The sequence below is a fragment of the Arachis hypogaea genome, chromosome 3 (assembly GCF_003086295.3).
Source record: "Arachis hypogaea cultivar Tifrunner chromosome 3, arahy.Tifrunner.gnm2.J5K5, whole genome shotgun sequence".
Lineage (NCBI taxonomy): Eukaryota > Viridiplantae > Streptophyta > Magnoliopsida > Fabales > Fabaceae > Arachis > Arachis hypogaea.
The window spans coordinates 4,477,849-4,501,079 of NC_092038.1; the positions used below are offsets into that span (position 1 = coordinate 4,477,849).

General features: G+C 32.1%; 3 protein-coding genes and 1 long non-coding RNA gene across 4 annotated transcripts; 2 read left to right on the top strand and 2 right to left on the bottom strand.

The window, feature by feature from the left end:
* Positions 1-36: 36 nt before the first annotated feature.
* Positions 37-2,737, bottom strand: LOC112788947 (arabinosyltransferase RRA3). Its single transcript, XM_025830635.3, has 2 exons — positions 2,267-2,737; positions 37-1,387 (listed from the first exon to the last, which is right to left on the bottom strand). Exons 1-2 carry the CDS (start codon positions 2,462-2,464, stop codon positions 272-274), a joined length of 1,314 nt encoding a protein of 437 aa, XP_025686420.1. The 5' UTR covers positions 2,465-2,737; the 3' UTR covers positions 37-271.
* A 2,623-nt stretch (positions 2,738-5,360) lies between these two features.
* LOC112788948 (HVA22-like protein k) lies at positions 5,361-8,188 on the bottom strand. The gene is made up of 8 exons (XM_025830636.3): positions 7,977-8,188; positions 7,825-7,886; positions 7,652-7,749; positions 7,281-7,332; positions 6,900-6,963; positions 6,590-6,685; positions 6,412-6,484; positions 5,361-5,988 (listed from the first exon to the last, which is right to left on the bottom strand). The coding sequence occupies exons 1-8, from the start codon at positions 7,992-7,994 to the stop codon at positions 5,882-5,884; spliced, it is 570 nt and encodes a 189-aa protein (XP_025686421.1). The 5' UTR covers positions 7,995-8,188; the 3' UTR covers positions 5,361-5,881.
* Positions 8,189-11,034: 2,846 nt separating this feature from the next.
* On the top strand, positions 11,035-13,261 carry LOC112788949 (lipoamide acyltransferase component of branched-chain alpha-keto acid dehydrogenase complex, mitochondrial). The gene is made up of 3 exons (XM_025830638.3): positions 11,035-11,254; positions 11,453-11,541; positions 11,641-13,261. The coding sequence occupies exons 1-3, from the start codon at positions 11,035-11,037 to the stop codon at positions 11,776-11,778; spliced, it is 447 nt and encodes a 148-aa protein (XP_025686423.1). The 3' UTR covers positions 11,779-13,261.
* An 8,515-nt stretch (positions 13,262-21,776) lies between these two features.
* On the top strand, positions 21,777-22,598 carry LOC140182515 (uncharacterized). The gene is made up of 2 exons (XR_011878251.1): positions 21,777-22,013; positions 22,229-22,598. It is a non-coding gene; the product is annotated as an uncharacterized lncRNA (long non-coding RNA).
* The last annotated feature ends 633 nt before the right edge of the window (positions 22,599-23,231 follow it).

Below are 23,231 nucleotides of genomic sequence, written 5' to 3' on the forward strand. Positions count from 1 at the left end.
AATGTGTACTTTCCAATGTTTATTACGAGGTTAAGATAAAAACAACAAAGCTTTTCCATTAGCAAACAACAAATGTTACACAAGAAAATCTCATATAAGCCCCCTCTAAAGAAAGAACAACAAAGAGAAGAAGAAGAGAACGGAACCATATAAGAAATGGGGCAAACAACATAACTCAATGTGCTTATAAGTCACATCCTTTTTGGCCTAAAGTTATGCTTTTATATACTAATAAAATCTACTGAAAAACCTGTTCTGAACAAAGGCAAGGTTACCAATTTGAGCCTTCAGGGAAAGCTTTGAGAGCATCCTGCTTCCCGTTGACATAGAATTCGACAACTGCTTTCATTCGCGGAAGCTTATCAGGGTGGTAATTCACATGAACAATTACCGGTTTCAACTTGCTTAGCTTAGCATCATTCCTCACTGTCTTGAAAAGAACCTTGCTGTTCATGAACAGATACATATCCATAGTTCTTCTTGCAGCATGTAGCCCTTCATAGCCTGGATGCGAGGGGAAAAAGAGCTCCTCGTTGAAAACTGCCTGGTCCCATGCATCCTCCTGGGAAAGTCGAGTTGCCACACGATCCAAAAGTTCAATGGAGGGAATTGTTGGTCTGATATAGAAGAAACCAGAGTTATACACCCATATCCTCATGGTATGTGCATATCGAGCCCAACCCATTGCAGGTTCATCAAAGACATCGTTATAACCGTAAGCCGTCCTGTTATCATGGCCATCACTCATGGACTCCACATCTGAATCCCGATATAGATGATCGAAGGGATTTTGCAAATATACAATGTCCACATCTGATAGAAGAACACCATACCCCAACTGCAAAAATTCTCTTAGAATACGGAATTTAAGCCCTGAGACTTTATGGTTCCCTCCTGTCTTTCCAATGTTATCAACAGCTGCATCCGGATCTCTCTTATACACTGGGACTTGATTTGATTGGCAGAACTGTTCAATCTCTTCATCTAAAGCAACAACCAGATAATTGGTTATGTTTACTCTCTTGATGTTGGTGAACCAGACCTCCAGCATTTCCTTCACATTTCTGTTTGCAAGCGCAACTATAAGCTCTTGTTTAACTGCGATTTTCTGTAATAGCTTTGCCAACCTTGGGTTCACGGATTCATCAGGAACAACAGTAGGGTTAGTTCTTAATCCCTTGACGGTACCAAAAGGTCCAGCTTTTTGCTGTTTACCCAATGCAAGAAACTGCTTTTGAGCCTGATCTTTCCCTTGCTCCGCAAACCGCAGCCTCTCTGTCAATTCCCTCACCTGTTTTTTCAGCTCAGCATTTTTATCTGATACTGCCACCAACTCTGATTTCAACATGTTGAGCCGATCAGAGGATTCACATTCAGCTGGATTTTCCTGCCAAAGAAAAATAGAACACAATGAATGAATCTTGCTACGCACATGGTCTATAAATCTAGAAATCATGTCCAAAACATAAACCAAGGCTCCATCTGGTAACTACCTCAAGACAAATACAGAAACACTAGGAGACACAAACTTCTTCAGATAAGAAGACAAATACAAAGTAGAGAAGGAATGCCTTTATTCTAGGACAAAATTTGCCTAATTTTCCATCCAACAAAAAACTGGAGAAAGGAACAGAGAACATTTTGTCTTGTCTCTGTCTCTACTGGCTCAATGTTTGTGTTTTCTGTCCTGAGACCCCTACCAAACAAAACACACTGTACATGCAAGTCAGGGCAAAAGATGAAGTACCCTTACTTTCATAGGAAACCATTAAATAACCCCCTTTTTAAGCACATTTGATAAACTTGAAAATATCAGCTAGATTCATCCACTCTAACTAGCTGAAAAAACTGAATTCCAGTTTGAGATGAAACCCAGGAAACTGCATTATCTCAATGCAGAGAAATAAACCAAATCTGGCCAAATTTTCTACAATATCAAACCAATCCAGGAACAAAGTACATATTTTTTACCCACATATTGAAAACAAACACTACTAACATCCCTATTTAAAATAGGTGACTAACCAAGACTACTACATATATGCTAAGTACTTGCATGATCCATATTACGTAATCAAATGACTCAACAAATGATCTGCAGTGCTACAAGGTCAAGCATATTCCCACAATGACAATAGAGGTAACAGTTAAGTCAGAACAGAGGAACTAAAAAGTCAACGAAAAACCCATTGCAAGAGACTAAGATTCAGAGCATAAGACAATTCAAAACAAAAGGCAAAGTTGTAATCTTTTCTGAATTTGGAACCTGGGTTTTGGATCCGGCAAGAGAAAGGTGGCGATTTGGGGTTGAAGTGGGAACAGAGTAGAAGAAACCATTTGGGAACAAGAACGCGAAGACGCAACCAATGAGGACCCCAATTGCTACGGCGGTTACAACTTTCGATTTCCAAAGAGAATGGGAACCGTTGTTCCTCATCAATGCTCCTTCTCTGCGTCCAATCATGGTGTGTGTTTTCTTCTTTGGGTACCCACCTCAAACAAAAAAGAACCACCTTTTTGAGACGGTGGGTTTCTGGTTTTTTATTTCCCCTGTTTTTGGGGTTTGGAGAGCGTTAAAGGGTCAAGAATTTAGGAATGAAGGTTATTGTGATTGTGAGTAATACCATTTGGTTTCAGCTTTTGATTCAGTAAAGAAAAAGTGATGTTGATTTGAGATACAATACAAGATTGTTGTTACACTCAAATCAGCTCAGGCCTCAGCTAGTTCTAGATCTTCTATGTAGTAAAAGAGATTATTTATTTATTTATTTATTTATTTATTATTATTATTATTATTTTGGGTAGATTGCAATAATTAGGTCAAAATCAAGAACTTCATATTTAATGATAATTCTTCAATATTAAATACGAAGTTTGAATAAAGAACTTTATGTGCTGTAATTCTCATAATTCAATAATTTATTTATTCACTTTTTTTTCTTAAGAAATAGTATTATAATGTCTAAATATGTATTAAAAGAATTCTCGAGTTACTGAAATTTTTTATTTCAGTTTAGGGGTATAAAGAAGATATTTTAAGAATGAATTTAATATACATTTTTTCTACTTAAAAAGTGACAATAGTTTTTTTCATCTAAATGTATTCTTAATGAAAATTGAATATCGGTGTTCCAATTTTTTATTGAATGAAAATTTAGAGAACTTGACTCACACACACAATTTGAAAAATAAATTTAAACATTTACTCAGATGAATACAGATAAGTGCGTAAGAAATAAAAGTCAAACCACTAGGATCTAGGAATGAGTTAATGATAGAAGACTTTATATAATACTAGCACTAGATGATAAATTTACACCGTCTCTATGAAACTCATTTTAGTCTTTCTTTATGGCTTATTTATCATAAAAAATAATTTAATATCAGTTTTTATGTTATAAATAATAAATAAAAATTTAAAATATTTTTTTTTATTAAAAAAAATTTGTAATTTCTATTACGACTTCACTTAATTAATTAATTAAAATAATTAAAATTAATATAGTTATTTTTTGTAATAATATTATTAAAATTTATAAATTAAAAAAATAATTTATTATTAAAAATATTAATATTAAAAAAATTAATAACTTCATATATAACTATAGTGCACAATATGTAATTTGAGATTAAACTAATTTGTAAAATACGCAATATAAAAAAAAGTATAAATAGAATTCTATAGTTAACGATAAATATTTTGAAATTGTCATATGTGTTTAATTAAGTCTTTTTTTAACTGTTGATATTGCTGTATATTTTAAAGTTGGATATTTTTTCGGAAAAATTAATAGTATAATATAAAATCTTTCTCTCCTAACTAAAATAATTAAAATAAATTATTAATAAATTAAATATTATTTAATTATTTAATATAATTATTTAATTCATTATGATTTAATTATTTAATATAATTATTTATTAATTATAAATTTATATAATTATTTATTTTTATAATAACTTGTCACGTGGTAAGTTATTATTAGACGATGAAAGTTTCTATTCACATAAACTCTCTTCTCTTAAAAAACATGCTGGGACTTTTTTTTTTTCAATGGTTGATCTCTGCTTTTGTCAGTAGCTGGAGTTGTTCTTAGAATTCTTACCGTATCAATGTGGCAAATTAAATTAAAAATAAAGTAAATAATATTTTCCTAGACTTTGCTACAAGAGGAGTATTAAGAGTTTAAGAAATTTTGTGATTTGTAGTCATTAATTAATTATTATTAATATTTTTAATAGTATAAAATTATATTTACTAATATAATTTTTTTTTGTTAAATACTGACCAAATTTTAAAAAAAATTGTTGATCCTCTAAATTTTCTTTTGCTAAGGAGAATGCTCTTAATGAAAAAGTAAAATAAAAAATTTTCCCTCATTTAAATATATCCACCAACTCGGATACAGTTTACCTGGCTATAAACGTTTCTATACACTCTTTAATAACAATAAGGAGTATGGAATTATTTTAGAATATACAGGAACAAGAAATGCATAGTGTGCATATCGGCATATATCTGTTTCCTTGTTCCTTATAGAAAATTCGAAATGGATGAGATGCTCAAACCTTATTAACATTAATAACAATATTATATAACCGATGAGCTGTCAAGACATAATAGTGGTCGTTTGAGCACATGCGAGTTAATTGAAATTTGAAAAGCAGGGTGCTATTATAGTATAATACTTTAAATTAGTGCAATGAAAAATTTTCCAAGCTTCATTCGTCTACGGAGGACGATTAGGAAGTGGTTAAAAATTAGAGAAAAGAACAAGTAGATTCCTAACTTTTTAGTTTACGACCATTTGAATTCTAGAAAATTTAAAAATATATTTAAGTTTTTGATATCTTCAAATTTTTGAGCATCTAGAAAATTTAAAAATATATTTAAGTTTTTGATATCTTCAAACTTTTGAGCATCGATTCTTAGATCTAATTTATTCTATTTTAAAAACTCACTCACGTGTGCATTTGTATCAACTAGATCAATACAAAAGAAGTTACGTTTGATTTCTTCGTTAAATCTAACAGGTCCAAGTAAACATAAAGAATTAATATGTCTAAGTTTTGAAAAAATCAATTTACTTAAATGTCTCCAGATCAAAAGGTCAAAAACTTATTTATTATTTTCTCTGATAATTAAGATTATTAGAATATATAACAACTATGCATAATTCTTCACATCCATTGGTTTTTGGATTATACCTTTTTCACTATTTCTCAAATATCCATTCTCATTTTGACCTTTTTCTTCTTCCTGTGATTGATATCATTCTAACTTTTATATATTAGGAATGTTGCAAACTCCTCCTAACATGACCCAAATAAACAGAAGAACCTGAACTATCAAGATCAAATAATGGGAAATTATATGATGGATATTCAAAATCCGAGTAGCAAATTAATGTATAGCAAATTTGATGGAGCTCTGTATAAAAGTTCCATCCAATGGAGCTGCCTAAAATATTTACAGATTTACCCCACCTTACTATTTCGTCAAAGTTGGTCTATCTGCTTCGAGCTCATTGACCGGCAAGCAAATCAAGCGGTAGATTGGTTGGCCAGGTTGGGTGCACTGACGGCCGGTAGAGAGATGGTGTAGACAAAACCCCCAAGTGTGCTGCAGGACATTAGGTGAGGTACTATATTACTTTTGTTTTATATATCTCACTCCCAAGTTCAACTAGTTGCCAAGAACGTTCTTCTTATTGGATACAATATGCAAATTTCCTATGTACAATGATTGAAACAAGGGAAAAATGAAAGAGAACAGAAAATTTGAAGCTCAGAACTAAGACAAAACCACATGCATATCACAAAATTCGTGTATTATAAAACTATCCAATCGATGCTTTTCTAACGACGAGAAACAAACAGATCACTCCTCGTCTGATTCAGAATCCTGAACCGGTGGCCTCTTCGGTCCTTCGATACGATTTGGTTCCCTTCTAGCCGGTAGAATGATACTCCTTACCATTTGATTTGCTGACACAGAATGCAGATAACATGAGCAAAGAGATCTTTTAGGCGAAAAACTAACGACAAATTAAACAAATCTTTTATATGAAAAGAAAATTTAATCCCTTCTGATGACCAAAACCACAAGACCACATATTGAGGAGGAGTAAATAAATCCTACTATGCAATGAATTTCGAAACTCTTAGTTAAACCATGTACTTAAATCTACACTGCCATATTCCAATCACAAGTTCACAACAAATCTACTGAATTTGAACAAACACAGAACAGCAAATAGAAAAGCTAAATCAATTAAAATAGCTCCTAAATGCGAACTTTCATTTAGCCATTTCGTTTATACATTTTCTTTAGAAACAACAGATTGGCTATATTGCATTGAAATAGGAGATTAAATAGTGAAAATAGAGCTACAGAGTTCACATGCATACCTGTCACTAAAATGTTCATTAGTAGAGATCTTGCAAGTTGGAATTCCACCTGGTGTGCAATGACAAATTTACCCTGCGGAAAGGAAGGAGAAAACATATTTTTGTTTTCAAAAGAAAATAAAATAAACAATGCATTTCCAACAATGAATCATAACAAAATCAACAAATAGAATTTTACCATTTCACCATACACAACGTCGACAACATGATCAAGTCTAGCTTGATGCCTTAACAGGAATGGACGCAAATGATCCGTGTAGAGTTGTTTTGCACCCTGTTCAAGAAGCACCATGTGGTTTTGTTTATTTACTACTACCCAATATACCGGAAATGTTATCACGGAGACAAGCACAACTAAAAGAGAAGTAAAATAGCATAATACAATATATCCTGCTCAAGAGCTAAAAAAGATATTATTAACTAACTGACTAACGAAGCAACTGAAAAAACACAAAAGCAGTAATGTACAGCAGTTTGATTAAGCTTACATTAATAGTGGGAAGCTGTAGCCAAACAAGAAATGCAAACTTCATGTGGTAATAGAGTGGAAACCTGAATTGATATGATAAACAAACGCTTAGATCCCACAATACTCCAAGTAAAATGTTAAAACACAAAAGCAAAACAATCAAATCAAGATAGAAAATCTGAATGTAATTGGTTCAGGCATCAGGAAAGCATAAATTGTGGAAGATCACAAGAAGAAAAAATTGGAAGCAAATAACAAGAAAACATAGGACTAGCTACTTTAACAATGAAGACATGAATAAATAAATAGGCAAGTTTGCAGGAAGAAAAAAAGATGAACCATTACAGTTAATAGAAGCAAATGAAATAAACTTATGGAGATACCGACGACTTGACCATACCAGGAAAGTAACTTTTCTGCAAACATTTCTGCTACACTAAAAGATCCATAAGCTGGAAAACCATAAGAGAGATCAGCATTAATAAACATACCCATATTCCAGATAAAACCATCGAATCAATGAACTCTTAAAAAAATATAAATAAATAAAATGAATTGCACAGATGATTATCAAAAGTAATTCCCACTCACTTGGGAATTCTTCCAAAATTGTCAATCAAAACTTGAATGATACAAACACAAGTAAGTATTATAAGCACTAACAATTACAGGACAAGTATATGACAGGGATCAATGAATGAAACACTTAACACAACAATAACAGCAATTAAGCAATTTTGTACACATTAAGAAGGAAGGAAAATTAGGAACCTGCCCAATACAATAACCACTTGTGCTGATCATTTTGGTCTTTACTCTCAATAGCCTTAAAGGTAGAGTAAACGGGTATCACAATCCCTATAGAACAGCTTCATAACAATCAAGGAAACCAATCATCAGTGAAAGAATGAAAAATTTGATGGATAAAAGCATAAATAGGATACCATGCTGTTTTGAGAACAATGTTGGAATTAAGAGGGCAAAGAAGCTGTGCCAACCCAACAACCTGCAAAACCAACATACACAGTCATAACCCAAAAGAAAATGAAAATAAAAATTGAAACTTTTTGTGATGTATGAAGAAGAAGGCGAGAACCTGGGTGTGAAGAGCCATTAAGGATAAATTTGCAGAGAAGGGGGATTTGATTTCGGAGGTTTAGGGATTTCAATTGCAATAGAAGAAAGCGCGAAGCTCGTGCTCAATGGCGTTGTATGGGGAATTGAATTGTTGAGAAATCGATCAAAGAGGAACCTTACTTTGATTTTGCTTGTTACGTACCCCGCAATTTAGTTAAATGTATAATCAATGCTACATTAGAAAACTAAGGTTTAATTATTCTCTAGTTCTGTGCATAATTTTACTAAATTTTTAATTAATTTTGTATATATTTTTATATTATTTTTAATTTTATTAAATTATTTTTATATAAAAAATATTAAAATTAATATATATTTTTTAAAAAATATTTGATTAAAGAATATGTTAAATTTTTTATTGTAAATACTTTTAATTTATAAAAAAATATTTAATTAATTCTAATATTTTTTATACTAAAAATAATTTAATTACAAAATTAAAAGTAATATAAGAATTTAATTAAAAAAATCTATAAAAATAAAATTAAAAATTTAGTAAAATTATGATACTAACAAAATAATTAAACTAAAAACTAACTATTAAATTAGTCGTTGTAAAAAAATATATTCTAAATTGAGTAAACTAAAAACTAACTATTAAATTAGTCGTTGTAAAAAAATATATTCTAAATTGAGTAGTGATTAAATATAGGTATACATGGTATAAATAAAAAATAAAAAAATACTAGATATACATAAAAAATAATTACTAAATTAATTATTATGTATTTATATATTTATACTTGTTAATTCATATCTTTTCTAACTAAATAATTAACCACTCAAATAATCACTTTTATCATAATAGAATAATCAATTTTTTTTAATAAAAAAATAAAAAATATAAAATAGTAAACATATATTTCTAGTATATGACTGTAACGGAAAGGAGAAATGTATCATTCCTAAAAGGGAGTCACTTAGATAAAGACACCTAAAACGTCTTTTTTAAATATGTTTTTCAGTAATTAAAATCTAACATATATAATCGATTAAATCATGTTATTTTTGTCAAAATTAGGTTAGACAAATTAATTTAATTGAAAGGATGGTGAATCAAATTTTGAATTAGTCTAAGTTAATATTATTTTTTTTATAAAAAATGACTATAATATCCTTATTATAGAGAATGATTAAAATACTCTTATTATATATATATATATATATATATATATATATATATATATATATATATATTAAAAATTTTAAATCCTAACTCTAAGATAGAAATATAAAGGACTAAAATTTAGGATTTTCAAAATTAATATATATAATAGAAGTATTTTAGTCATTTTTTATAATAGGGTATTATAGTCATTTTCTATAAAAAAATTAATTTAAATCAGTTCAAGATTTGATTCACCATTTTTCGATTAAATCAATTTGTCTAGCCTAATTTTAATAAAATAACATGATTTAATCAATTATATGTGTTAAATTTTAATTATTAAAAAATATTTTTATAAAAAAACATTTTTAACATCTTTATCTAAATGGTTCCTTAAGTGAAAATTGAAAAATGTTTTCACTTGAAAATTTGCTAAATCCATAATAAAAGACTTTTTTTTTTGGACTTGATAATAAAAAGCTTTCTTTTTTAGTTCTTGGTCATCTAAAAGGTCCTTTTTTTTTTCCGACCTAAAAGGTCTTCTTAAATAATTTCTTTGAGAAATGGACATTCCAACTGGGCCACATAAGGCTCGCAAAATAAAAAACCAGCACCTCGTGATTTCTGTTTTGAACAGGAAGATGCGCCAATGAGCCTGGGCTCTAATGGTATATCTCCCTCTTCCCATCTTAAAGATCTAGGATTCAAATCCTAAAAAATACAATTAAAAAAATATGATAAAATATATGAGAAGTGTACGAATGTATTGTATATCTAGGATTGGAACTCAAATAAAAAAAAGAACAGGAAGATACAAGCACCGCCCTTGAACCGAGGGCCAACGAATACAGCAAAAGACAAAAACTCTGGCCGTCGGAGACAGAAGAGGATGGCAGCGGACTGGTCCGGGGTTGGCAGGACAGATGAATTTTGAAAACGGAAGAAGACCTCACGCAATGCAAGGTCCGGCGGCGCAGGAAGAGAGAGAGCAAATCACTTCGTTCAGGCCGGGCGATAAGCGAGAAGCTTCATTGAAACTCGACGGCAAGATGCCTTCAACAGGGGCGACAATGGAAGAAGATGCTGTGGGCATCGCAGCAAGCATTTTAGAAGAACTGATGGCGACAGATACCAACCGGCGAAGACCTCTTCAATGTCGGCAAGTTCGGGCATCAAGCAACAACGGTGATGCAGGCTACGACGGCGCTGGGGGCGGAAACAGAGGCGCAGGTGACGACGGCATGGAAGGCAAGTACCACGACACAGGCGCGGGCGAGGTTGCGGCCGACGATAGTGACGCAGGCGACGTCGACGTGGAAGGCGAAGGCAACGAAGTGGACGACGGCGGCGTGAATCACATGCTTCATAGACAAATCCGTGTAATTTGAAATAAAAAATTCGGGCCGGGTTGGAATTGAAGCTCCGTTTCTCTTTAGATCTAGACCGGCTTGGCGGTTTGGATCGTGACAAAAAAAAAAGCTTTAATTAATACTATTAAACTGTCATAGGTCTCTTGAAAGCGCCGGGTTGATGATGGCTTCCCAGCCTATTTTTTTTTCAATACTTAAATAATTAAATACTATTAAACTGTCATAGGTGTAAAGAGTGCCAGGAAACTATGGAGCACGTTTTACGTGACTGTCCTGCAGTTTCAACCATCTGGAACCGTTTAAGTGTAAAGAGTGTGACACCTGGTATAAATCACCATCAGAGGATAGGATACTTTCCCTAAGGCAAAAGCATCCATATGAATCTGAACCCCTTTTCTTCTGTGTCTTTCTTACGAGACAATGATACATGTCAACCTGGAAAGAAAACCGTGACGACCTTGAATGTTGCAATAGCTTGGAAGTTAATTATTTTCTTTTCTATTCTCTTTTAGGGGATACCAAAGAGCAATGTAAAATCAATGTCTCTAACTGCCAAGGTCCCACATTTCCATTATGTAGATGAGATAAACTGCAATGCTCTAGTGGAGCTTAAAACAGCGTTTCAGAAAAACAATCCTTATTCAGATGTCAAGCACACTTTTCTGCCAATATTAGTCAAATCATTGTCAATGGCCCTCACCAAGTACCCCTCTTTGAATAGTTGCTTCAGAGAGGATTCAATGGAGGTCATATTCAAAGGTCTTTCTCTTAAACATTACAGGCTGAACTCTCGATATGTCTTGCTAGCCTTCTTTGAAGGTTGAATGTGTTTGAATTTTGGTAGATTCAATGTTTTTCTGGTTATAGTTGGTTGATATGTGGTGTCTGTTAATTCAATAGTTTATTTGAGGCATTAGCCTCAATTTGGATCTGACAAGATGGGTTTACTTGATATAGGTTCACACAACATTGGAGTTGCCATGGCTACTCCAAATGGTCTAGTTGTACCAAACATAAAGAATGTCCAGTCTCTTTCAATCTTGCAGGTTAGTTTTCAACCTCAGGTAAAAATTTTTATCCTCCGTTCAAAAGACCACATAATTCCCATCAAGTGTTAACTGAATTTGCTGAAACTTTGAGTAAAGCTTGCAAGAGGGAGTGGAATTTTAGAAAAGCTAGCAAGAGAAAAGAAGTCTTCATTAGATGAAAATCCTCCCCAAATGGATGGGTTAAAGTTAATAATGATGGTGCCTCCCAAGGGAACCCGGGTAGTGGAGGTCTAATTCGAGATGAAAGTGGAAGATGGCTTGCATAACATAAGTACGTGTATACGTATCAAAACATTGCATTCCTAATTTCTTTGTGAGTGTATATAAATCTTTCTCATCTCATAAGAATTTGTTAGAAATGCATAGCTCAAAAAAAAAAATTCTCTCATAAAAATCTTATTAATCTTTTCCATTATCATCATCGACGGTTTTTCAATGGTTAGACTTGGTAGGAATAATTTGACTCCAATACATAAGTGGAAGAAATACAAATTTTTCAGCATATTCTTCCTAATGCAAAGAACTATCAATCTCTCAAATTCAATTCAACAACTTTACTTTTGCCTTGGATGCTGAAAAACTCTTTGGTTAGTTCCTGGCCTTACTTGTTGGTTTGTTCTAATGATAGATTCAACTCTTAGTCTCATTAGTTATGGTGTTCAATATCTCTTCCTAACTAACTATATCTCAAATCTCTCTTATTGGCATGTTTTTTTTTTTGCTAACTTTTTCTTCTGGCAACAGTATTTACTGAATCAACACAGTTGGTTATGTTGCTAGAATAAGAATTTTTTTTGTTTCATAGTAAAGTAACTGTTAGAATCGCAACTAGTTGCTAAGGTTTAAGTGCTAAGGTTTATACTAATGTTGTTGATGTTTAAATGTTCTAGCCTTATTCTTTTGTGGTGGAAAAACATCAACAACATTAGTATAAACCTTAGCACTCAAATTTTGGCAACAAGTTGCGATTTCAACAGTTACTTAACTAGGAGACAAAAAAATTTCTTATTGTAACAACATAATAAATTATGTTGATCCAGCAAAGATTATTATCAGAAGAAAAGTTAGCAAAAAAAACATGCCAATAAGAAAGATTTGAGATATAGGTAGTTAGGAAGAGATATTGAACACCATAATCAATGAGACTAAGAGTTGAATCTATCATTAGGACAAGCCAAGAAGTAAGGCCAGAGAACCAACCAAAGAGTTTTCCAGCATCTGAGACAAAAATAAGGTGGTTGAGTTAGATTTGGGAGAGTGATAGAAGTTCTTTGAATTGGGAAGAATACGCTGAAAAATTTGTATTTGTTCCACTTATGGATTGGAGCCAAATTATTACTATTAAGTTTAACCATTGTAGAGTCGTTGACAATGATAATGAAAAAAATTAATAGGATTTTAACGAAAGAATAAGATTTTGATGAGAGATTTATTTTAATTTTTTGTGCTATGCACTTCTAATAAATTTTATGAAGTTAGAAAGATTTATATACACCCACAAAGAGATTAGAAATTTAAAGTTCAAATAGAAATTTAAAGTTAAAATAGAAATTAGGCGATTGACAATGTACATGATGTATGAAAAAATTAAGCAATTCAAAGGGAAATTCTTGAATTGGGCCTAAAATTAGGCAATGATAAGGCAATGTACAATTGTACATAATGCATGGGATGAAGATTAAACGTGTTGATAATTAAGGAATACTTTTACTAGTAACTCAAGAAAGAAATAACTTGAGCCAATTAAATTGTTATCTGCATAGTATGATTTTATGAAATAATGCGACCATGTACTACGTATTAACAAATTATTATATATATAAGATTATTTAATAATTCTTTAATTTTTTTTGGAAAAAGAATATCCATGAATGCCCAGTTTATTGTGAGAACTAAAGTTTTGAAAATCGGATCGATCATCAAATCATACTTATTTATTGGTCCAACCAGTGATTCAACCAAAAATTGTTTTAGAATAAAATATTAAATAAACTATAAAAGACCAAAGATAAGGGTACTCCAATGAATCAATATAAAATATATTTTATTTTTTTCTTTCATAGAAAGAGATATAATTTTTAATTTTTATTAATGGGAAAATGAATGTGCAAATTGAATAATAAAGAATAATCATCAATGGAAATTGAATAAGTAATAGAAAATTGTGGCATACAATGAGTCAAATAATACAAATCGAAGTCTTGATGATATATCATTGCATGGTTGTTGATGTCGTTGTTGTTCTTCTTATTATACACTGGTTTTCCAATGGATTTTAGTTTCCATTTTCATTTGTATGGCCCTAAATTCTTGTCTCTCATTTGTGTGGTTAATCTTATGTTTAAGAGCTTTATTTTTGATGGGATAGCAACAAAGAAATCGACAAATTATTGTTTTCACTCACATATTTTAAAGTTATATAAAATACAGAATGAAACCAAAAAAAAAAAACTTGTCATAATTTTAAAATTTTTTTAAGTATATTAATATACAGTATTTTAATTATTTTTAATCTTTGATCTTAATTATAAAAAATATATATAATATATAATTAAAACTAATGATTAAAAATATTAATATACTTAAAAACTTTTCAATATTTTATAGTTTATATTTTTTTATATATTTGTATTTTTTTTTTCTCTTTACATGGGAGTAAAGATCACAAATTATAAAAAATTATACACCAATATTTTGATAATTTTTAATTGTTGATATTGATTATATATATTATATAATTTATAATTAATATCAACAATTAAAATCACTAAAACACACAAATATCGGTGCACTTGAAAAGTTTTTCAAATTATATGTAAAGTGGAGGGAAAAAAAAGGTTAAAAGGGACCAATAAAAATGACATTTCATACTTTGATCTCCAGTTTCAAAAAATGTGCTTCAGTGTAATTATCAATTATCACGCCTGGCCCCAAAACAAAGTAATTACGTAAAATAAAGTATATCAAAACTTAATTATTTTTAACAAGTAAATATTCTTTTATGTTTGAATGTAAAACTAATTTACATTTATATATAATATCCAAATGTTTTATTTTATCTCTTTTAACATTTTATATTATAAAAATATAAAAATTTATTATTCTCGTTCTATGTATACTGAATCAATCTGAATCAGATTACTATAAACCACTAAGAAACAATACCTTGCAGTAATCATGACTATGTACTAATGTTCTTCATGTAATCAAATTTATATTTTGAAATAACTATTTAATAGAGATGTATATTAAAAAAACAGTTATTTTAACTAATATCATAATATATTAAATTGTTTTTCCTTGTTGATTGTTACAATGCAAGAATCAAACTACTTTGAGAAATCAAACTAATTAGATAAAATGTTATTTCATTAAATCAAAATTATAAAATAAATTTGAATTGAATTGAGAAAAATGTGAATCTCACGCATTGTTTCATTTTTTTTAAAAGATAGTAAGTTATATTTCATTAATTATTGAAAAATGAAATACAAAGATGTCCAAAAGCAGGACAGCATAATGAAAAGTGGGGATTTCCCAAAAACACTACACTGAAGGTATTCATCCAATGGTGCAAGGTCGAAAAACGAAAAAAATCTTAAAGAAGAAAGAATGATAAATCAAATTGAATGCAACTAAGAGCTTGCATCATGGAGATGACGACCTAAACTGGGAGTTCTTTGGATTTCACGGAGCAACTTGACAGAGCTTGCTAGAATGGCAGACGGTATTGAAGTAGAACCTTCAAAAATCAACTGGTTGCGAGCTTTCCAGCAGTTCCAGCAAATGATGGCAAGCAATTGAGGATTACGGTCATCATTCTTCAACAGGTTAAGCATCTCTGTTGATGCAATCCACCATGTCCAAAAGTCGTTAGGACTCTGAGGGGGAAGACAGTCACGAAGAAAACTCTGAGACCATACATCTTTAATTCTAGAGCAATCGATCAAACAATGAGTGACTGTTTCGGTGGCTTCATGAGAGCAGGGGCATATTGGTGATATAGATGGGATGCGGTGATGAATCTGAGCAAGCACCGGGAGCCGGCCATGGAGAGCTTTCCAGATAAATAGCTTAATTTTGTGAGACAAGTTCAACTTCCATAGATCAATCCACGGCTTTTTCTATTGCATATAATTAGGGCAAAGCTCCAGAGGCGGATGGTAAAATAAATAGCCAATTCTGTAACTTGAAGTTGTATCATATTGTTTGAATTTGTTCAAATCCCATTGCAATTTGTCCCTACTTTGCTGAATTTTAACTGACAAAATCCTGTTTGCAACGTCTTGGCGAAATAATTATTGAATAAGATTCTGATTCCAATTCCTATCTTCAGTAATTAGATCTTTAACTCTTGGAACCAACTCAGCAATAGCTTGTCTATTTGGCATGTCAAAAATCATTAAAGGATACAGAGGAGGCAGCCAAGGATCCTCAAAGGTTCGGATATTCTCTCCAGGACTCACAGCCCAATTAAGACCTTTTTCAACAATCTTTCGGCCTTCCAGTATACTCCTCCATCCCCAAGAAGGTAAGACTCCAATTTCTACCGTTATAGCATTACCATTGCTAAAGTATTTACCTCTTAGGATTTTGGATAATAAGGAAGTAGGCTGTGTTACAAGTCGCCAAAACTGTTTGCCTAAAAGCGCCAGATTTTGGATTCTGAGATCTTTAAATCCAAGGCCTCCTTCTTTTCGTGGGCGAGTCATAGTGTCCCAGCTAATCCAAGCCATCCACCTTTCAGAACCTTTTTGTCCCCACCAGAACTGAGAAAGTAGAGAGTGAATTTCTAAGATTAAACCATCAGGCAACTTGAAACAAGACAATGTATAAATAGGAATAGCTTCTCCCACTGCCTTAAGCAATACGTGTCTACCACCTGACGATAGAAGATTGCGCTTCCACCCTTGGATTCTTTTTCGAACCTTTTCTTTGATCATACTAAAAGAAGCCTTTTTCGATTTAGAGACTGTAGAAGGCAAACCAAGGTATTTATCCTGAGCCCCAATATGATTAATATTCATAGAGTTAGCCAGTAGTGTACGAGTAGTGGATGGAGTGTTGTGGCTAAAGAATACAGCAGATTTATTAAGATTTACCCTCTGGCCACTGATGCTTTCATAAGAATTCAATAAATGCAGGATATTTGAACATGCTTCAGGATTAGCCTTACAGAATAAGATGGAATCATCAGCAAAAAGGAGGTGGTTGACCTTGGGACATCGTCTATGTATCTGAAGACCCTGAATTAGTCTGTTTTGTTCTACCTTGTGTAGCAAGAAGGAGAGACCTTCTGCACAGAAAAGAAAAAGATAGGGAGATAGAGGATCTCCTTGTCGAATACCTCTATTTGGTTTGAAGAAACCATAAGGTTGTCCTTCCACAATAACAGAATAAGAAACAGTTGTCACTAATTCTCGAATCCACATGATCAACCGGGAGTCAAAACCAAACTTCTCCAATATAAACCAAAGAAAGTGCCATTCCACCCTATCATATGCCTTACTCATATCTAATTTTAGCGCCATTTCATTTTCGAGTCCCCTTTTTTTGTTTTTCAAGTAATGCATTCACTCGTGAGCAATTAGGATATTATCAGAGATTAATCTGCCTTTAATAAAAGCACTCTGCGTAGGGCTAATTAGTCTATTCATCATACTCTGAAGTCTATGTACAAATACTTTGGAGATAATCTTGTAAAAGACTGAAGATAGGCTTATTGGTCTTACCTGAGTCATATCTTTAGCATCAGAAATCTTGGGAATAAGACAGATCTGAGTGTGATTAAAACCCTTCAAAATTCTGCCCCCTGAAAAGAAGCTCTTAACTGCTCGAAACACATCACCACTAAGTATGTTCCAGAAGCTTTGAAAAAATTTTGCTGTCATACCATCATCTCCTGGATCACTTTGAGGATGAATGCTAAATGTCGCACGTTTCACTTCCTCCATAGTCACTGGTCTTTGAAGCCTACGGTTCATGTGAGTTGTAACCTTAGGTTCAAAATCAGTAAACAGAGGTTCAGGGTTCTCATGACAACTGGAGGAAAAGATGTCCTTGAAATAAGATTCAGCCATAGAAGCAATACCAACATTTGAAGTAGCCACTTCACCATCACTGCCAGTTAGTTGCCAAATTCTATTCCTTCGGGTTCGATTTCTAAATTTCTGATGGAAGAAAGTTGTATTCTGATCGCTAGATTTGAGCCATTTGACTCTAGACTTATCTTTCCAATAAGATTCCTCATTTTGCAATGCTTTTTCAAGTTTGTCCTCTATTTCTGAAATGATGTCGCCTCCATGAATTCCTGCTAAACGAAGTTCCTCTAATTCAGACTGTAGTAAATCAATCTCCACCTTCGAATTAGATCTGTATTCTTGCTGCCATATGACAATCTTATGTCAAAAACGCTTTAGTTTTTGAGCTACGATATACATGGCTGAACCATCAATCTGTTCGTGCCAAACCTCTCTAACAATCTGCCTTATTTCATCATTGGAACACCATCTTTCTTGGAATTTGAATCGGCGTTTAGATCTCTCAGTTCTCGGGTTAGAGTCTAAGAGAAGAGGGGAGTGATCTGAGCCTGATTCTGACAGTCTAAGAACCGTTGCATTGGGATAGAGTTGCTGCCAATCAACTCCTACCAGGAATCGGTCCAGTCTTTCCTGTATCAACTCATCACCCCTCCGTCTATTCGACCAAGTGAATGGTCTTCCGACCATACCAATATCAATCAGAGAATTATCATCAATAAAACTGTTAAAGGTTTCGATAGAAGAAGGAGATTTAGCACCCCCACCTGCTTTCTCCAATTGACTAGAAATGGCATTAAAATCACCCATTAACACAACCTTACCATCAAACTGTTGCGTGACTGAAGTTAATTCAGCAAACTGAGCCATTCTATGTTGATCATTTGAACTGAGATAAACACCTAGAACACCATAGGGATCATTAGATCCAGCTGTCAGAACTGATGCCGCAATGAAGAATCTACCATGCTGCAAAATCTGAACAGTGCAACCATCCCTCCATGCCATTGCCAAACCCCCTGATAATCCATCCGGATCCACAATAAACCATTCCTTGAAACCACAAGATCTTAATTTTCCTTCAACTTGTCGAGATTAATTTTTTGTTTCACAGATAAAACCAACCTCGGGGGAGTAGGATTTGCAAATCCCTTTAAGATTGTGGATTGACAGGGGTCTCCCCAAATCCCGGCAATTCCACGAGAGCAGTTTCATATTTCTTTGGGAGCCACTTGAAGGCTGGCACCCTCCACCGTCATAGCATCAGAGATAATATCATTGAGACAAATTTTTTTTGAAATTTCTTCAGTACCATTACCTCCACTCCTCCGTTTGAAACCTATCACAGACTTTCTGGCAAGTTGTTTCAGGTTTGGCTTTTTGTTCTCCTTTTTAAGCTTGGATATGACATTGTTATTGTGTTGGACATTATTCGTGGTATAGGATATTTCCAATAGAGCATTAGAAGAAGAATTAGTATCAGTAGCCATACCTGTATTTTCTGATTCACCCTCATTTTCTTCTCCAGAACCCGAATTAGCAGCAATTTTTTCATTATTCTATTTTTTCTGATCATCTTGCACACTCATTTTTGAGAAACTATCAAAAAGCCAAGCAGGTGGAGATTTTTTCTTCGGTTGAGCTGGAATAGAACCATCCCGAGGTTGGTTAGGATTGAAGGAAGCTCTCTTTTCAGTTAAACGCCTACCGACTTGATCTGCCTTAAGCCATTCACCAACTTTATCTTCCTTGATATTATTTTGGGCAGAATCATCAATAAAACATTGGCAGTTCTTAGATTCATGCCCCAATTTTGCACAATAAGTACAGAACACACCTATACGTTCATAGTGTACTCCAATTTCCAGCATTTTCTGATTAGGATCAAGCAGTTTCAGTGTATCCCTCATTCTTTTATCACCGTTCAGTTCCACTTTAGCCTTCACTATGCGTGTATCGTTGCCTCTAACTTCAAATAGAGCAACATCTTCAATTTGACCAAGTCTCCCACCCAATTTTCGTCCAACCTCAAGTGTTTTGTATTGTTCAGGCAATCCCCAAAATTGTGCCCATACAGAAAAAGAAGAGATGTGATTATCCTCCATATTTATTGATTGCTTCCATCTGCGAACATGAATAACAAAACTCTTGAATAACCAAGGTGAACCTCTCTTAATTCGAGTCACATCAGAGTCATTCTCAAAGAAAAATTGAAACTGGTTCTTGAATTTAACTCATATTTTTTATTATAATTTAACTCAAAACTGTGTAACAACGTTAGGCTGTAAAAGTAACATTTTCCCAAGCAACTTAACTATATATGATATGTATTTAATTTTGATGTATTAACAGTATAAAATATTTATATAATCGTTCAATTATATATATTTTTAAATGATTATTCACATGATCAAAATAAAATATTATTATTTTTACTAATGTTCCATTACGTAGTTAAATTTATAAAACTGTTTTATACTGGTGATGTATCAAATTTAAATTATATATATTATATACAATTTCTAATTAAAACATCTAAATAAATGGACCACAAAACAAATAAAAACAACAAGAAACATGACATGATTGATTAATTATCGTGATAATGGAGGAATGATTTGGTACCCACAAAACTTTGAGATATGGTGGCAATATACAGAGAATATAAGCAGCAGAGTGAGACAGTGGGAGACGTTCCCCTCTTACAATACCTTTACATTATTAATGATAAATTGATTGATAATGTGCATTCTTATGCTATCATTTAATTTGCGTATATGTTTATTAGTTTGTTTTCAAGTTAAGTATTGAATAATGTAATAATTTCTTTATGTTCAATTATAATTCGAATTCAATTATTAGTGATCAATTTTTTTTTCGGTTGATATCGAATATATTTTTTTAATTATTTTTTACTTAAATTTAAAAATTAAATTTTATTTTAATTCTAATTTTAAATGTTTAGAACATCTTTGTGTGAATATTTGTGTGAATCTTTGTGTGAATATATTTGATAATATATTAAAGATGTTTAGAACATCTTTGTGTGAATATTTGTGTGAATCTTTGTGTGAATATATTTAAAAATGTTTGAATTTTAAATTCCTAATCTCTTTGTAAGTGTATATAAATACTTCTAACCTCTTAGTTCATTTTCTCACATCAAAATTTTATTCATTCATCATAAGTATGTCTTTCTCATTATCATCATCAACAACTCTTTGATGGTTAAGCTTAGTAGGAATAATTTGGTTTCAATACATAAGTGGAACAAATACAAATTTTCTAGCATACTATTCCCAATTCAAAGCACTTCTATCAATCTCCCAAATTCATGCTGGAAACCTCTTTGGTTGGTTCTCTGGCTTTCCTTCTTGACTTATCCTAATATAGGTTCAACTCTTAGTCTCATTAGTTATGGTGTTTGATATCTCTTCTTAACCAATTATATCTCAAATCTCTCTTATATGCATGCCTTTTTTGTTAAGTTTCCTTGCTGGAAATAGTATTTGCTAGATCAACATAATTTGTTATGTTGTTACAATAAGGAATTTTTTTTGTCTCATAATCAAATAACTGTTGGAATCGCAACTAGTTACCAAGATTTGAGTGTTAAGGTTTATATACCAATGTTGTTAATGTTTTTTCACTACAAAAGATCAAGGCTAGAGCATTCTTGTTATCATAGACAATTGGTTTTCTTTGTGTGTTTTTTTGGTGCAACAATTGGTTTGGTTTTTCTTAATAGTTCAACATCACCAAGACACATTCCATAGTCGATCAAAGAAAAACCAAACCAATTGTTGCACCAAAAAAACACACAAAGAAAACCAATTGTCTATGGTAATAAGAATACTCTAGCCTTGATCTTTTGTAGTGAAAAAATATCAACAACATTGGTATATAAACCTAAACACTCAAACCTTGCTAATTAGTTGCGATTCTAACCGTTACTTGACTATAAGACAAAAAAAAATTCCTTATTGTAACAACATAACAAACTGTGTTGATCCATCAAATACTATTGCCATCAGAAAAACTTAACAAAACAAAAATGCCAATAAGAGAGATTTGAGATATAGTTAGCTAGGAAGAAATATTGAACACCATAACCAATGAGACTAAGAGTTGAACCTATCATTAGGACAAGCCAAGAAGCAAGGCCAGAGAACCAACCAAAGAGTTTTTCAATGTGGATTTGGGAGATTGATAGAAGTTCTTTGAATTGGGAAGAGTATGCTAGAAAATTTGTATTTATTCCACTTATGTATTGGAGCCAAATTATTCCGAATAAACTTAACCATTGAAGAGCCCCGTTGATGATGATAATGAGGAAGACATGCTTATGATGAATGAATAAGTTTTTGTTGAGAGAAAATTGATTTTCTTTTTTATTTTTTGTGTTATGCACTTCTAATAAATTCTTATGAGGTTAGAAAGATTTATATACATTTATAAAGAGATTAGAAATTTAAAATTCAAATGACTAAGTGTAATATCATGTCATAAATTTATTTATTCTAAACACTTAAGTTGATAGAAGAAGATAAAATTAATAGTTATATTTTTAATATTTTTTATAATATCTCTTAATTTGATAGTCTAATATTAATTCATTATCGATCTAAGCTCTATTTAAAATGCAGGGTCCTTTGTCTGCTTGGTTAGTCAAACATGGACTTATTCATAGATCTTTGGGTTTCGACTACCAAGGAATCGAAACTTTACAAATAAAGCCCGAAGATTGATGCCGAGCGGAAGGGTCATCGCTCAACGGATAAAAGTTACTCTAGAGATAACAGGCTGATCTTCTCCAAGAGCTCACATCGACGGGAAGGTTTGGCACCTCGATGTCGGCTCTTTGCCACCTAGGGTTATAGTATGTTCCAAGGATTGGGTTGTTTGCCCAAGAGGGTAAATAACTGAATATATTTATGTTTTTTCTTTTTTTTGGTAAAAGAATATATTTATGTTGATGGTGCATTCCTGAAGAAATGAAAAAATGTTTGAGTTGAATATTTGCCAATCAAAAAATGAAATCCATAAATACAAGTCTTTATTAAATCAAGTAACCCTTCCAAAAATGGACCATTCTAAGCTGGGCCTTAAGGTTCCAAAAATGGACCATCCTAAGTCATACCTAAGTGATAATGAGCATCATTTATTGGGCTTCAGGCTCGTTTGAATACCCACAACAAAAAAAAAACATATAATTTATGTCATTTTAGTTGAGAAGTTCTTATCACTTCTTGAAACATTAATTAAATTAAGTGAATTAGTTAAACTTTTTATAATAGGACCGGACTGTTAGTACTTAGTAGTCCAATCTATAAAGAAAAAACATAACTTTCCTCAAATTCCTTATTATGATTACTATTATTTGTGTTTCTTAATATTTTAATATTGCTCTTCTGTTAGTTGAAACAATTTGTTTCTTGAACTATGAAATTCTTAACTTTATTAATTGTAGCTCTAATACTACATTACTTGTTATAAGCTTGCCTCTAACGATACGAAAATTAATAATAAAAAACGTAATAATGTTGAAAAAGACAGAGTAAATAGTTGAACATTTTATATTTATTTGTTCAAATCTATTTAATTTATAATTCTATTGATGATTTATTTTAAAGGATACATGATACTAAT